Source organism: Oncorhynchus tshawytscha, linkage group LG12 (assembly GCF_018296145.1).
Source record: "Oncorhynchus tshawytscha isolate Ot180627B linkage group LG12, Otsh_v2.0, whole genome shotgun sequence".
Lineage (NCBI taxonomy): Eukaryota > Metazoa > Chordata > Actinopteri > Salmoniformes > Salmonidae > Oncorhynchus > Oncorhynchus tshawytscha.
In genome coordinates this window covers 54,419,675-54,433,781 of record NC_056440.1, presented here as the reverse complement: position 1 = coordinate 54,433,781, position 14,107 = coordinate 54,419,675, and the positions used below count along the sequence as shown (strand labels likewise).

The 14,107-nt window shown below is 43.9% G+C and overlaps 1 protein-coding gene across 2 annotated transcripts in view; it reads right to left on the bottom strand.

Moving 5' to 3' along the window:
- The window catches only part of LOC112232295 (LARGE xylosyl- and glucuronyltransferase 2), a 71,850-nt gene that overhangs the window by 17,039 nt on the left and 40,704 nt on the right, over positions 1 to 14,107 (bottom strand). For both annotated transcript variants that reach the window (XM_042330756.1, XM_042330755.1), the window contains exons 3-9: positions 9,078 to 9,370; positions 8,763 to 8,845; positions 8,348 to 8,471; positions 7,008 to 7,179; positions 4,132 to 4,349; positions 1,476 to 1,601; positions 1,154 to 1,309 (exon numbers count right to left, since the gene is read on the bottom strand). In XM_042330756.1, coding sequence (XP_042186690.1) covers positions 1,154 to 1,309; positions 1,476 to 1,601; positions 4,132 to 4,349; positions 7,008 to 7,179; positions 8,348 to 8,471; positions 8,763 to 8,845; positions 9,078 to 9,370 — 1,172 coding nt within the window. The remainder of the gene's footprint in view (positions 1 to 1,153; positions 1,310 to 1,475; positions 1,602 to 4,131; positions 4,350 to 7,007; positions 7,180 to 8,347; positions 8,472 to 8,762; positions 8,846 to 9,077; positions 9,371 to 14,107) is intronic.

The following is a 14,107-nucleotide window of genomic DNA, read 5'->3' as shown; positions in this document are numbered from 1 at the left end:
TCAGGGGTGCATGCTCAGTCCACTCCTGTACTCCCTGTTCACTCATGACTGCACGGCCAGGCACGACTCCAACACCATCATTAAGCTTGCTGACGACACAACAGTGGTAGGCCTAATCATTGACAACGATGAGACAGCCTATAGGGAGGAGTTCAGAGACCTTGCCGTGTGGTGCCAGGACAACAACCTCTCCCTCAACGTGATCAAGACAAAGGAAATGATTGTGGACTACAGGAAAATCAGGACCGAGCATGCCCCCATTCTCATCGACAGGTCTGTAGTGGAGCAGGTTGAGAGCTTCAAGTTCCTTGGCGTCCACATCAACAAACTAACATGGTCCAAGCACACCAAGACATAGTCATGAAGATGGCACGACAAAAATTATTCTCCCTCAGGGGACTTAAAATATTTGACATGGGTCCTCAGATCCTCAAAAGGTTTTACAACTGCACCATCGAGAGCATCCTGACGGGTTGCATCACTGCCTGGTACGGCAACTGCTCGGCCTCCAACCACAAGGCACTACAGAGGGTAGTGTGTGCGGCCCAGTACATCACTGGGGCCAAGCTTCCTGCCATCCAGGACTTCTATACCAGGCGGTGTCAGAGGAAGGCCCTAAACATTTTTAAAGACTCCAGCCACCCTAGTCATTGACTGTTCCCTCTGCTACTGCACAGCAAGCGGCACCAGAGAGCCAAGCTTCTAAACAGCTTCTACCCCCAAGCCATAAGACTCTTGAATATCTAATCAAATGGCTACCAAGACTATTTGCATTGTCCCCCCCCATTCTACGCTGCTGCTATTCTCTGTTGTTATCTATGCATAGTCACTTTAATAACTCTACCTACATGCACATATTACCTAAATTACCTCAACACTGGAGCCCCCGCACATGGACTCTGTACCTGTACCCCCTGTATATAACCCCGCTATTGTTATTTACTGCTGCTCTTAATTATTTGTTATTCTTATCTCTTACTTTTTTAAAGGTATTTTCTTAAAACTGCATTGTTGGTTAAGGGCTTGTAAGTAAGCATTTCACTGTAAGGTCTACAGCTGTTGTATTCGGGCGCAAGTGACAAGTAAAATGTGATTTGATTTGTTTTGATTTATCACATAATTATGGTTAACGTTAAGGTAATGTTTTACTCACTTGTACACTCTCTGAGGTGGCATGGCTGGGGCAGCCAAACAGCTCTCGTCTCAGTAGGTTCCCATCGTACTCTAGGAAGGTTAGGTAGAGGTTCCTGAAGAACTCCACATGCTTGTTCTTCACACGAAGTTTCTTAGGAGAGTTCCAGTGGATCACCTGACACGGGACATAAACATGTTACCATGATGACCTGTAGCCAGATGACTAGACGCAGTACATTCATAAAGGAAATAAGTGAGGGATTTTGCTGTATTGAGTGTGTGTGCGTGTGTGTGTGTGTGTGTGTGTGTGTGTGTGTGTGTATTTCACTGCATAGCCCTACCTTGAGGTCAGACACCTCTGTGTAGCACTGTTCGGAGCGTGTGTGGTCAGACAGCTGAACGTTCCAGAAGCAGGGCAGCTGATGCACTAGGACTGGGTTCTGCTTAATGAACACATTAAAGATGTCCTGCACACAAGATTACCCACTCACATTAAACACCTGTGTAATACCCTCCTTGAAAAATGGGTTCCAAAAGGGTTCTTCGGTGTCCCCATGGGATAAACTTTTTTGGTTCCATGTTTACTCTTTTGGATTCAATGTAGAACCCTCTGTGTAAAGGGTTCTACATGGAACTCAATAGGGTTCTACCAAGAACCAAAAAAGGGTTATTCAAAGGGTTCTCCTTTGGCGACAGCCGAAGAACCCTTTTAGGTTCAAGATCGCACCTTTTCTTTCTACGAGTGTATTATACACACTCATTTTGACATTAAAATCATATAGAACTCTGGCACACAATAGTAAACATTCACATTTACACATGCACCAAATGTTCATTTGAGATGTCTTACACACTTACATTACCATTTGCCTCATACACAGTATGCTTTGAGGCATAAGATTACCCTACATCAGGGTCCCCAACTGGCGGCCCGTGGGTCGAATTTTGGCCGAGGGTGGTTTTATTTGTACCCCAACATTTTTATAGACTGTATATACAGTTGAAGTCGGAAGTTTACATACACTTAGGTTGGAGTCATTAAAACTCGTTTTTCAACCACTCCAAAAATGTCTCGTTAACAAACTATAGTTTTGGCAGGTCGGTTAGGACATCTACTTTGTGCATGACACAAGTCATTTTTCCAACAATTGTTTACAGACAGATTATTTGTATCACAATTCCAGTGGGTCAGAAGTTTACATACAATAAGTTGGCTGTGCCTTTAAACAGCTTGGAAAATTCCCCAAAATTATGTCATTGCTTTTGAAGCTTCTGATAGGCTAATTGACATTTTGAATCAATTGGAGGTGTATCTGTGGATGTATTTCAAGGCCAACCTTAAAACTAATTTCCTCTTTGCTTGACATCATAGGAAAATCAAAAGAAATCAGCCAAGACCTCAGAAAATTGTAGACCTCCACAAGTCTGGTTCATCCCTGGGAGCAATTTACAAATGCAAAAAGGTACCACGTTCATCTGTACAAACAATAGTATGCAAGTATAAACACCATGGGACCACGCAGCTGTCATACCGCTCAGGAAAGAGATGCGTTCTGTCTCCTAGAAATGAATGTACTTTGGTGCGAAAAGTGCAAATCAATCCCAGAACAACAGCAAAGGAAGATGCTGGATGAAACAGGTACAAAAGTATCTATATCCACATTAAAAGGAGTCCTATATCGACATAACCTGAAATGCCGCTCAGCAAGGAAGAAGCCACTGCTTCAAAACCGCCATAAAAAAGCCAGACTACGGTTTGCAACTGCACATGGGGACAGAGATTGTACTTTTTGGAGAAATGTCCTCTGGTCTGATGAAACAAAAATAGAACTGTTTGGCCATAATGACCATCATTATGTTTGGAGGAAAAAGGGGGAGGCTTGCAAGCCGAAGAACACCATCCCAATCGGGGATGGCAGCATCATGTTGTGGGGGTGCTTTGCTGCAGGAGGGACTGGTGCACTTCACAAAATAGATGGCATCATGAGGGAGGAAAATTATGTGGATATATTGAAGCAGCATCCCAAGACATCAGTTAAAAATTGGTCGCAAATGGGTCTTCCAAATGGACAATGACCCCAAGCATACTTCCAAAGTTGTGGCAAAATGGCGTAAGGACAACAAAGTCAAGGTATTTGAGAGGCCATCACAAAGCCCTGACCTCAATCCCATAGAAAGTTTGTGGGCAGAACTGACAAAGTGTGTGCGAGCAAAGAGGCTTACAAACCTGACTCAGTTACATCAGCTCTGTCAGGAGGAAGGGGCCAGAATTTACCCAACTTATTGTGGGAAGCTTGTGGAAGGCTACCCGAAATGTTTGACCCAAGTTAAACAATTTAAAGACAATGCTACCAAATACTAATTGAGTGTATGTAAACTTCTGACCCACCGGGAATGTGATGAAAGAAATAAAAGCTGAAATAAATCATTCTTTCTACAATTATTCTGACATTTCACATTCTTAAAATAAAGTGGTGATCCTAACTTAACTAAAACAGGGAATTGTTTACTAGGATTAAATGTCAGGAATTGTGAAAAACTGAGTTTAAATGTATTTGGCTAAGGTGTACGTAAACATCCAACTTCAACTGTATATATATATTTATTTTGATTTTTTATTGTTGGACATAGAAGACTGTAAAAACATCAGGAAATCATCTTCAAGTGATTTTTATTCAAGACATCTGTTCCCAATTATTTCCACGCATAACAGAGAGTCACTTGATTGTAATGCAAATGTGAGTAAGGTTTGAAATTATGTTTTAGTCTAACATTATATCTGTTTGGGCTTCTTGCAGTCAATTTGCAGTTTACAAATTATTTGCAATTATTTTCTGGCCCTCTGACTATCCGTTCAAGAAAAATATTGGCTGAATCTAGTTTATGATCCCTGCCCTATATTAACATTTGTTAAGAAAAGTCATGATCTAAAGAGTATTTAATAATATTCTGAATAAAAAGAATAGACTAGAATAGAATAAAAGTAAATAAACAGACCTGGTCAGCCAGCGAGGTACTGAGCATGCTCATTAGCTCTCTCTCGGCGGTCAGCCTCCACATCTGCTCCCAGCCAATCCGTCGCAGCCTCTCCAGGTAGAGCAGGATGACCCCAGTGTTGAAGCCTCGTCCCAGGGCGGGCCAGGGTTTATGGTTCTTCCACAGGTTCCCCAGGTACCAGTCACTCTGGTTCTCCACCAGACCTATCACCTGCTTGTCTGCAATCACAGCATCACCAATCATCATTCATCCGGATTTTAAAATGCTGATTATCATTTGTAATCAAATCAAATCAAATGTATTTGTCACACACACATGGTTAGCAGATGTTAATGCGAGTGTAGCGAAATGCTTGTGCTTCTAGTTCCGACAATGCAGTAATAACCAACGAGTAATCTAACCTAACAATTCCAAAACTACTACCTTATACACACAAGTCTAAATGGATAAAGAATATGTACATAAAGATATGAATGAGTGATGGTACAGAACGGCATAGGCAAGATGCAGTAGATGGTATCGAGTACAGTATATACATATGAGATGAGTAATGTAGGGTATGTAAACAAAGTGGCATAGTTTAAAGTGGCTAGTGATACATGTATTACATAAAGATGCAGTAGATGATATAGAGTACAGTATATACATATACATATGAGATGAATAATGTAGGGTATATAAACATTATATTAAGTAGCATTGTTTAAAGTGGCTAGTGATATATTTTACATCAATTTCCATCAATTCCCATTATTAAAGTGGCTGGAGTTGAGTCAGTCTGTTGGCAGCAGCCACTCAATGTTAGTGGTGGCTGTTTAACAGTCTGATGGCCTTGAGAGAGAAGCTGTTTTTCAGTCTCTCGGTCCCTGCTTTGATGCACCTGTACTGACCTCGCCTTCTGGAAGATAGCGGGGTGAACAGGCAGTGTCTCGGGTGGTTGTTGTCCTTGATGATCTTTATGGCCTTCCTGTGACATCGGGTGGTGTATGTGTCCTGGAGGGCAGGTAGTTTGACCCCGGTGATGCATTGTGCAGACCTCACAACCCTCTGGAGAGCCTTACGGTTGCGGGCGGAGCAATTGCCGTACCAGGCGGTGATACAGCCCAACAGGATGCTCTCGATTGTGCATCTGTAGAAGTTTGTGAGTGCTTTTGGTGACAAGCCAAATTTCTTCAGCCTCCTGAGGTTGAAGAGGTGCTGCTGCGACTTCTTCACGATGTTGTCTGTGTGGGTGGACCAATTCAGTTTGTCTGTGATGTGTACGCTGAGGAACTTAAAACTTACTACCCTCTCCACTACTGTCCCATCGATGTGGAGAGGGGGGTGCTCCATCTCCTTAGTTTTGTTGACGCTTATGTGAGGTTATTTTCCTGACACCACACTCCGAGGGCCCTCACCTCCTCCCTGTAGGCCGTCTCGTCGTTGTTGGTAATCAAGCCTACCACTGTTGTGTCGTCCGCAAACTTGATGATTGAGTTGGAGGCGTGCGTGGCCACACAGTTGTGGGTGAACAGGGAGTACAGGAGAGGGCTCAGAACACACCCTTGTGGGGCCCCAGTGTTGAGGATCAGCGGGGTGGAGATGTTGTTAGGGGGCAGCCCGTCAGGAAGTCCAGTACACAGTTGCACAGGGTGGGGTTGAGACCCAGGGTCTCGAGCTTGATGACGAGTTTGGAGGGTACTATGGTGTTAAATGCTGAGCTGTAGTCGATGAACAGCATTCTCACATAGGTATTCCTCTTGTCCAGATGGGTTAGGGCAGTGTGCAGTGTGGTTGAGATTGCATCGTCTGTGGACCTATTTGTGCGGTAAGCACATTGGAGTGGGTCTATGGTGTCAGGTAGGGTGGAGGTGATATGGTCCTTGACTAGTCTCTCAAAGCACTTCATGATGATGGAAGTGAGTGCTACGGGGCGGTAGTCGTTAACTTAGCTTTTTTGGGAACAGGAACAATGGTGGCCCTCTTGAAGCATGTGGGAACAGCAGACTGGGATAAGGATTGATTGAATATGTCCGTAAACACACCAGCCAGCTGGTCTGCGCATGCTCTGAGGGCGTGGCTGGGGATGCCGTCTGGGCCTGCAGCCTTGCGAGGGTTAACACGTTTAAATGTTTTACTCACGTCGGCTGCAGTGAAGGAGAGTCCGCATGTTTTGGCTGCGGGCCGTGTCAGTGGTACTGTATTGTCCTCAAAGCGGGCAAAAAAGTTATTTAGTCTGCCTGGGAGCAAGACATCCTGGTCTATGATGGGGCTGGTTTCCTTTTTGTAATCCGTGATTGACTGTAGACCCTGCCACATACCTCGTGTCTGAGCCGTTGAATTGCGACTCTACTTTGTCTCTATACTGACGCTTAGCTTGTTTGATTGCCTTGCGGGAGGAATAGCTACACTGTTTGTATTCGGTCATGTTTGCGGTCACCTTGCCCTGGTTAAAAGCAGTGGTTAGCGCTTTCAGTTTCACGTGAATGCTGCCATCAATCAACGGTTTCTGGTTTGGGAATGTTTTAATCGTTGCTATGGGAACGACATCTTCAATGCACGTTCTAATGAACTCGCTCCCCGAATCAGCGTATTCGTCAATGTTGTTGTTGGACGCAGTGTGGAGCATATCCCAGTCCACGTGATGGAAGCAGTCTTGGAGCGTGGAATCAGATTGGTCGAGGTGTATTCTTCAGCATATAGACAGCTTTTAGACAGCTTTTCAATTACTAGTTCATCAAATATAATTTTTGTTCTCTTGGCATTTTTGCCCTCAAGGGATTTTTGCTTTATGGCATAAAAAAAGGTACAATTCACTAATTTGCTTTATCACTCAACCAATGAATTCATTATTCAATCAATCAACCAGAAACGTTTATCAAGGTCAAAGGTCGTACCAGTGAACTTCCTGAAGATGGCCCAGAGCTCAGCGATGTCGGTGGCGAAGGTGATGTCCGTATCCAGGACTATGACCTTTGTGAGGTCAGAGGGCAGCGCTTTGGTTAGGGTCAGCTTCATCAGGCCGTAGATACCTGAGTAGTGCTTGTTAGGTATCCATGACACCTCAGACTGGAAGAGAAGAGACGGTAGAGGGATGGAGAGAGAAAGCAAGAGCGAGGATGAACCACTTTAGACCTCACAAATATTGATTTAAAAAAGAAACGGAACATAAAGTTGCAAGGTATGAAAAATAATGTCATTAGAAGCAACACCACTGTGGTTCTTTTGTCAGGTGTGTAAGGGTATTCTCCTTCCTTTAAATAGCTAACTTGCTCAGACACCCATCCATTTCCCAAGGTCCCTTTAGAATAAAAGTCCCTTTAAAGCAGAGGTGAAGCAATTGGAGCTTTACTGCTGTTCACTTAATAGCATCAATCTTTTAAAAAATGTCATCTCTTTTTATGCCCAGGATACCCAAATGAATACTGAAACCTGCATAACTCTCGGCATGCATCGGGGCAACCATGTCTGATCATTTACGCCTCTTGATTGTACAGAACGGGATCTGCATAAGTGAATCATTTGCAAACATAATCAGCTCAGAAGGTGCAGTGTTTCCTTCTCTGTTTGAACTGAGTTAATGAAAACGGTGAGTAGGTTGAGACATTTGAGAGCACAAGGAGCTTTTGTTCCTGCTAAGCTTGCTAAGAGTGCTGAGAGAGAATTTGATGATGGGGACAGAGACGGAACCAAGTCATATTACAGGTCGAGGCCAGGTTGTTATGGGAGTTGAGCAACAACATGTTACTTTATGAACCCTTTGTCAGTAGCAAAAGAGCCAAAGCTAGACGCACACATCCAACCACCAACAGTACATGCACGCAACACACACATACCACACACAAAAGACACAGCACATGCATACATACACCCCCTCCAACCCACACACACACACACCACTTTTCGATTTACACAGACACACAGTGACTGAGCGGAGAGGCCAGAGGAGTAGGATTGAGGTGACACATCACTGTTGTAAGAGTAGGGAAAGGGAAGAGAAGGAGGGAGTAAAGAGCATGTAGAACAAGGAAAATTGAATAAGAGCAAGTATGGTCTCCAGTCCTTGTGAAGTGTCTACTGGATTTCTCTTTCTCCTGCCAACTGATTGATTGGAAAGGGGTGGAATCCCCTTTTATGTCAATGGTTGCTCAAAGAGTGCACGCCATTGTTTTCCTAAACACGGATTTAAAAGGTAGAGCAGACACTCAGGCTCCTGAGGACCATAGTTGGTATTTACCTTGAGTTCATCTGCGTCGTAGAAGCTAACTTGTACAGATGGAACCATCCAGGACTGGAACAGAGAACTCAGGATCTGATTGGCTACTGCGTCTGTGATGAAGTGGAAATGGAGAGGGTTTTTCCTGAGAGAGCAAGAGAGAGAGAGAGAGAGAGAGAGAGAGAAAGAGAGAGAAACGTATGCCAAGAGCTACTCAAGTGCTTCATCTCTCTGATTATGAAGGGTCTAACATTTCCTAAACTTCCAATAATGAATGAATAAATCATTCTCATTTTTACAAGTGCCCTTCCGAATTGACTTCATCCTTATTGGCGCAGGATTCATCGAGTCGAACAAACAACTGTCGTTGCTTTATAAGGTGTAGCTGTATCTATGAGCAGCAGGTGTAGTTGTATGTGAAGCTCTGTTGTGTTACCTGTGGAACAGGATGGACTTGACCAGGGTGACCACATCTCTGCTGGCGTTGTGACCGGCACACACGCACGCTACATGGATCAGCTGTGCAGAAAAGAGAGAAGCAGAACACTGTTGCGAATATCAACTCCCTACATTTTAGCACTACAGCCATATTTTTAGAACTATGTCTATGTTATTTCATCCAAAACACATAAACACCAATGACAGTAGATTTGACATATCAACTTAACACCAATGACCAAACAGTGAAGCTAAACTAACACAGGTAAAAAACACAGAGCTGCGCTAAAATAAGTATTTGATCCTGGCTCACCTCACACTTCAGTACGGTGGGCGAACGGGGACACTCTGTGTGATTGGCTCTCTCCTCCGCCGTGTTCTCCACATCCTCGGGCCCAGTGTCAGCTGACGCCCCCCACGCCGCGTTGCCATAGTTACCACCGTCGGCGGGCTGGCCGGCCGTGCCCTGCAATTGGCTGAGCTGCAGGCGGATCTGCCGGTTCTCCTCCTCCATCTCGCGCACCCGCGACTCTAGAACCGCCCGCTCTAGGACCCGTGCCTCGGGGGTCTCTGACAAACAGGGGGACAGGAGGAGAGAACGCCCATCTGGAGGGGGGCGAGGAGGGGATAGAGGGAATTAAGATTAGGGTTGAATAAAATCTTTCATTTGTAGAGTTGTAAAACACAGGAAGCTGACACAGCTGGATGGGGCACTCGGGGAATGTTCACAACCTGTTCCTGGTCGCTCAGAGGAAAGTGGGTGAGAGAGAGAAATACTGATATGTAGACAGTCAGACCTAATACTGACACAGATACTGTACAAGGGCAGCCTTGTCCTCTCGTGTGTACACAGTAATTCACTGCTTCCTATGGCTATTCCGTAGAGCTGAAGTGAACAGACTGCACTATAACACCCCATCAGTCATCTTAGGTACAGTATGTGTGAGAGAGGATTTGCATGCACATGTGTGCGCTTATGAATTTTGGCGCACTTCATAAATTGGTTTTAGGAGTGTATGACAGTACGTCCAGGGTCTATCGTTTTTGTTTACGACAGGATACTTAACCACATTCTCGGACGAAGATATCTAGGAATCTTAATTTCGAGCCAGTTTCACACAGAAAGATTATATTCCTGCAGCAAGAGGAAAGGTGAATTGTTAGAGACAGATCGAAATTGGGAAGTTTTTATTTTTATTTTTTTATCGGGCACAGGGGAGGGTAGTGTGTTTTGTCCCTGGTTTACATTCGCTCTTTTGCAAGATTAATTATATAATTGATTCTATCCTAGCCACATTTCGATATCTGTTTGCATGCGCCTCCCCTACAGTGCCTTCGGAAAGTATTCAGACCGCTTGACTTTTTCCACATTTTGTTAAGTTACAGCCTTTTTCTAAAAGGTATTATATCGTTTTTTCCCTCATCAATCTACCCCATAATGACAAAGTAAAAACTTTTAAACATTTTTTTAGAAATGTTAGCTAATATATCAAATAAAACAACTGAAATATTACATTTACATAAATATTCATAAATACTCTTTACTCAGTACTTTGTTGAACACCTTTGGCAGCGATTACAGCATCGAGTCTCCTTGGGGAGTGTCGATGCACAGATATTTTCAGATCTCTCTCTAGACAGTTTTGATCGGGTTCAAGTCCAGGCTCTGGCTGGGCCACTCAAGGACATTCAGAGACTTGTCCCAAAGCCACTCCTGCATTGTCTTGGCAGTGTGCTTAGGGTCGTTGTCCTGTTGGAAGGTGAAACTTCGCCCCAGTCTGAGATCTCTCTGTACTTTGCTCCATTCATCTTTGCCTCGATCCTGACTAGTCTCCCAGTCCCCGCCCCTGAAAAACATCCCCACAGCATGATGCTGCCAACACCATGCCTCACCGTAGGACGTGAAGAGAGTTCAATCAGACAAGAGAATCTTGTTTTCATGGTCTGAGAGTCTTTAGGTGCCTTTTGGCAAACTCCAAGCGGGCTCTCATGTGCTTTTTACTGAGGAGTGGCCTCTGTCTGGCCACTCTACCATAAAGGCCCAATTGGTGGAGTGCTGAAGAGGTGGTTGTCCTTCTGGAAGGTTCGCCCATATGGTCACTCAGTCAGAGTGGTCACCTCCCTGTCCAAGGACCTTCTCCCCCGATTGCTCAGTTTGGCTTGGTACCCTTCCCCAGATCTTGGCCTCGACCCAATCATGTCTCGGAGCTCTACAGACAATTCCTTCAACATCATGGCTAAGTTCTTGCACTGTCAACAGTGGGACCTTATGCTGGGACCACACACAGGTGTGTGCCTTTCCAAATCATGTTTAGTCAATTGAATTTACCACAGGTGGACTCCAAACAAGTTGTAGAAACATCTCAAGGATGATCAATGGAAACAGGATGCACCTGAGCTCAATTTCGAGTCTCATAGCAAAGGGTCTGAATACTTATGTAAATAAGGTATTTCCGTTTTTTGTTTTAAATACATTTGCAAAAATGTAAATAAAAAAACTATTTTTTGCTTTGTCATTATGGGGTATTGCGTGTTATTTGCTGAGGAAATTGTTTTATTTAATCCATTTTAGAATAAGGCTACAACGTAACAAAATGTGGAAAAAGTCAAGGGGTCTGAAAACTTTCCGAAGGCACTGTATATCAAGTTGTTTTGGTACTTCCCTTATGCACTATGCTTTTCTGCATGCTAACTTTTACTATACCAGAGGTCAATCAATATACACTGATTATACAAAACATTAACACGTACTCTTTCCATGACCGACTGACCAGGTGAATCCAAGTGAAATCTATGATCCCTTCTTGATGTCACTTGTGAAATCCACTTCAATCAGTATAGATGAAGGGCAGGAGACAGATTAAAGTATTTTTAAACCTTGAGACTATTAAGATAAAATGGGTGTGTGCCATTCAGAGGGTGAATGGGAAAAACAAAGTGCCTTTGAACGGGTGCCAGGTGCCCCGTTCTGGGTCAAGAACTGCGACGCTGCTTGGTTTTTCACAGTCAACAGTTTCCCAAGTGTATCAAGTATGATCCACCACCCGAAGGACATCCAGCCATCTTGACACAACTGTGGGAAGCAATGGAGTCAACATGGGCCAGCATCCCTGTAGAACACTTTCAACACCTTGTAAATGTACATATGAGGCTGTTCTGAGGGCAAAAAGAGGGGGGCTCGGGTCGATCGATAGTGGTTCATGGAGATTAGAGTTTCTATGTGAAGAGAGATGTAGGTCACGTCTCAAACAACTATTTATTCTTTTTTTACCCCTTTTTCTCCCCAATTTTGTGGTATCCAGTTGGTAAACCAGAGTTCCAATAGGTTGGTAGTTACAGGGTCTCATCGCTGCAACTTCCGTACGGACTCCAGAGAGGTGAAGGTCGAGAGCCGTGCGTCCTCCGAAACATAAACCAACCAAGCCGCACTGCTTTTTGACCAATGCCCACTTATCCTGGAAGCCAGCCGCACCAATGTGTAGGAGGAAACACCGTACACCTGGCGACCGCGCACTGCACCCGGCCTGCCACAGGAGTCAGTAGTGCTGCGATGGGACAAGGACATCCCTGCCGGCCAAACCCTCCCCTAACCCGGATGACGCTGGGCCAATAGTGCGCCGTCCCATGGGTCTCCCTATCGCGGCCGGCTGCGACAGAGCCTGGACAGCAGGTAGCTCAATATTAGGAAAGTATTCCTAAGGTTTGGTATACTCAATGTAGTCTACCAGTCTATCCTGCCCTCTATCCACCATTCATAGTGACAACAGTGGTAGGTGCACGTTTGTCAAGATCTGCAAGAGGCTAACTGGCAATCATGCCTCACATGCCTCAAAGCTGCATACATTTTCAATATAAATCCACAAGGACAAATAGCAATAGCTGATAGGCAGTCGAGAAGCCAGGTGCATCATTGTGCATAAAATAACTTTGAAGGCATGATCTTGTATAGGCGGCAATACAAAATTCTACTCTAGGCTCCAGTGAAAATGTCCTTTGAATAATGACGTTAAAGCCCTGTGATTTTAAATGTTTCGTTCCATTTGGATCAGTTGTGGGTGGACAGTTTTTAAGGTCTAGTCAAGCACAGTAGCGGACCATTCTGGCTGTATTCTTACATCTGATACTGAGATGTGCCGTGTGTTGCAGATCATCATTCTCCCAAGTCATCCTATAATAATGTGGCCATATATACAACTGTATGCTCTCGGCAGGCCCAGCTATTCGGGAACGCTGAACGCACGCTCTGCTTCCTCTCCAAATCCGAGCAGCCATTCCTTGTACACCTAGAACCTGACGCTTCAATGTAGCCTAAATTTAAACTTTAAAAAATGTATCGCCTTTTATATGCGCTACTTCAGAAGTCTACTGGAGGCATGCGCAGGTTTGTCCAAAATATAATTCTAGCCTCCTCAAAATGGCTTGATATTGAGTGGGCATGTTCACCATACCTACGCATTTCTTTTGAGACAAAACCATCAGTAGGACTAAATGCAATGGAAAGTCATTTTCCTTGTATTTTTTTCCCGCTACGGGAATCTAACCGCAAAAGTTATTTTTGTGGACTATGTATTTACGCATTTAAGTCAATTTGATGGAAACACAAATCTGATGGGAAAATATTGTTTTTATGCAGATTTTTTCATATTTATATGAAAATCTGTCAACAATTGGATGGAAAGTTCGCTATAGGGACACCCTAAAGACTCTGGCAAGTGTGCTAGTCCAGTGTTTCACCAACAGCCCCAAGCATCTAATGAATAAGCTGCAGACCAGCAAAAACAAGCTTGTAAGAATTGTACTTAAACTCATACTCATCTAGAGGCAAGCATTTTTTTTGTCTGTGTCTCTGTAATGTGTCTCTATCCCTGACATTTCATTATGTATCTATGCAAAAAAAATAGGGACCACAATGGAAATAAGTCTGACTTTAATTGTGAAATCCCGGTCACTTTGAAAAAGTGTTGTACAGTGTGTATATGTATTTGTATTTACTGAACCATTCAAATCAATCCAAACTGTGCAGCAAAACATTTGATTAACGGAAAGAGACATCTCTTATAAAACACCAAAAAGCTGAATGACATTCGGTGATTGGCACGCCAATCCTAGGTCGGGATGGAGGGATGCATTTTATGTTTGTCGAGATTGACATCTATTTATTGTGGTGTTGAAAATGCAAACCATGATATAGAAGTGCCCGAAGTCAGTATGCTTTGTTTATTGGTTGTTGGGTGCATTGGCACAGATACCTGTTCGTTATCTTTTTTTTTGCAAATATTTTGTAGAATTATATAAAATCTGATTTCCCCTAGCTGATCATTTTCTGCTGCCAGCTCTGATTGT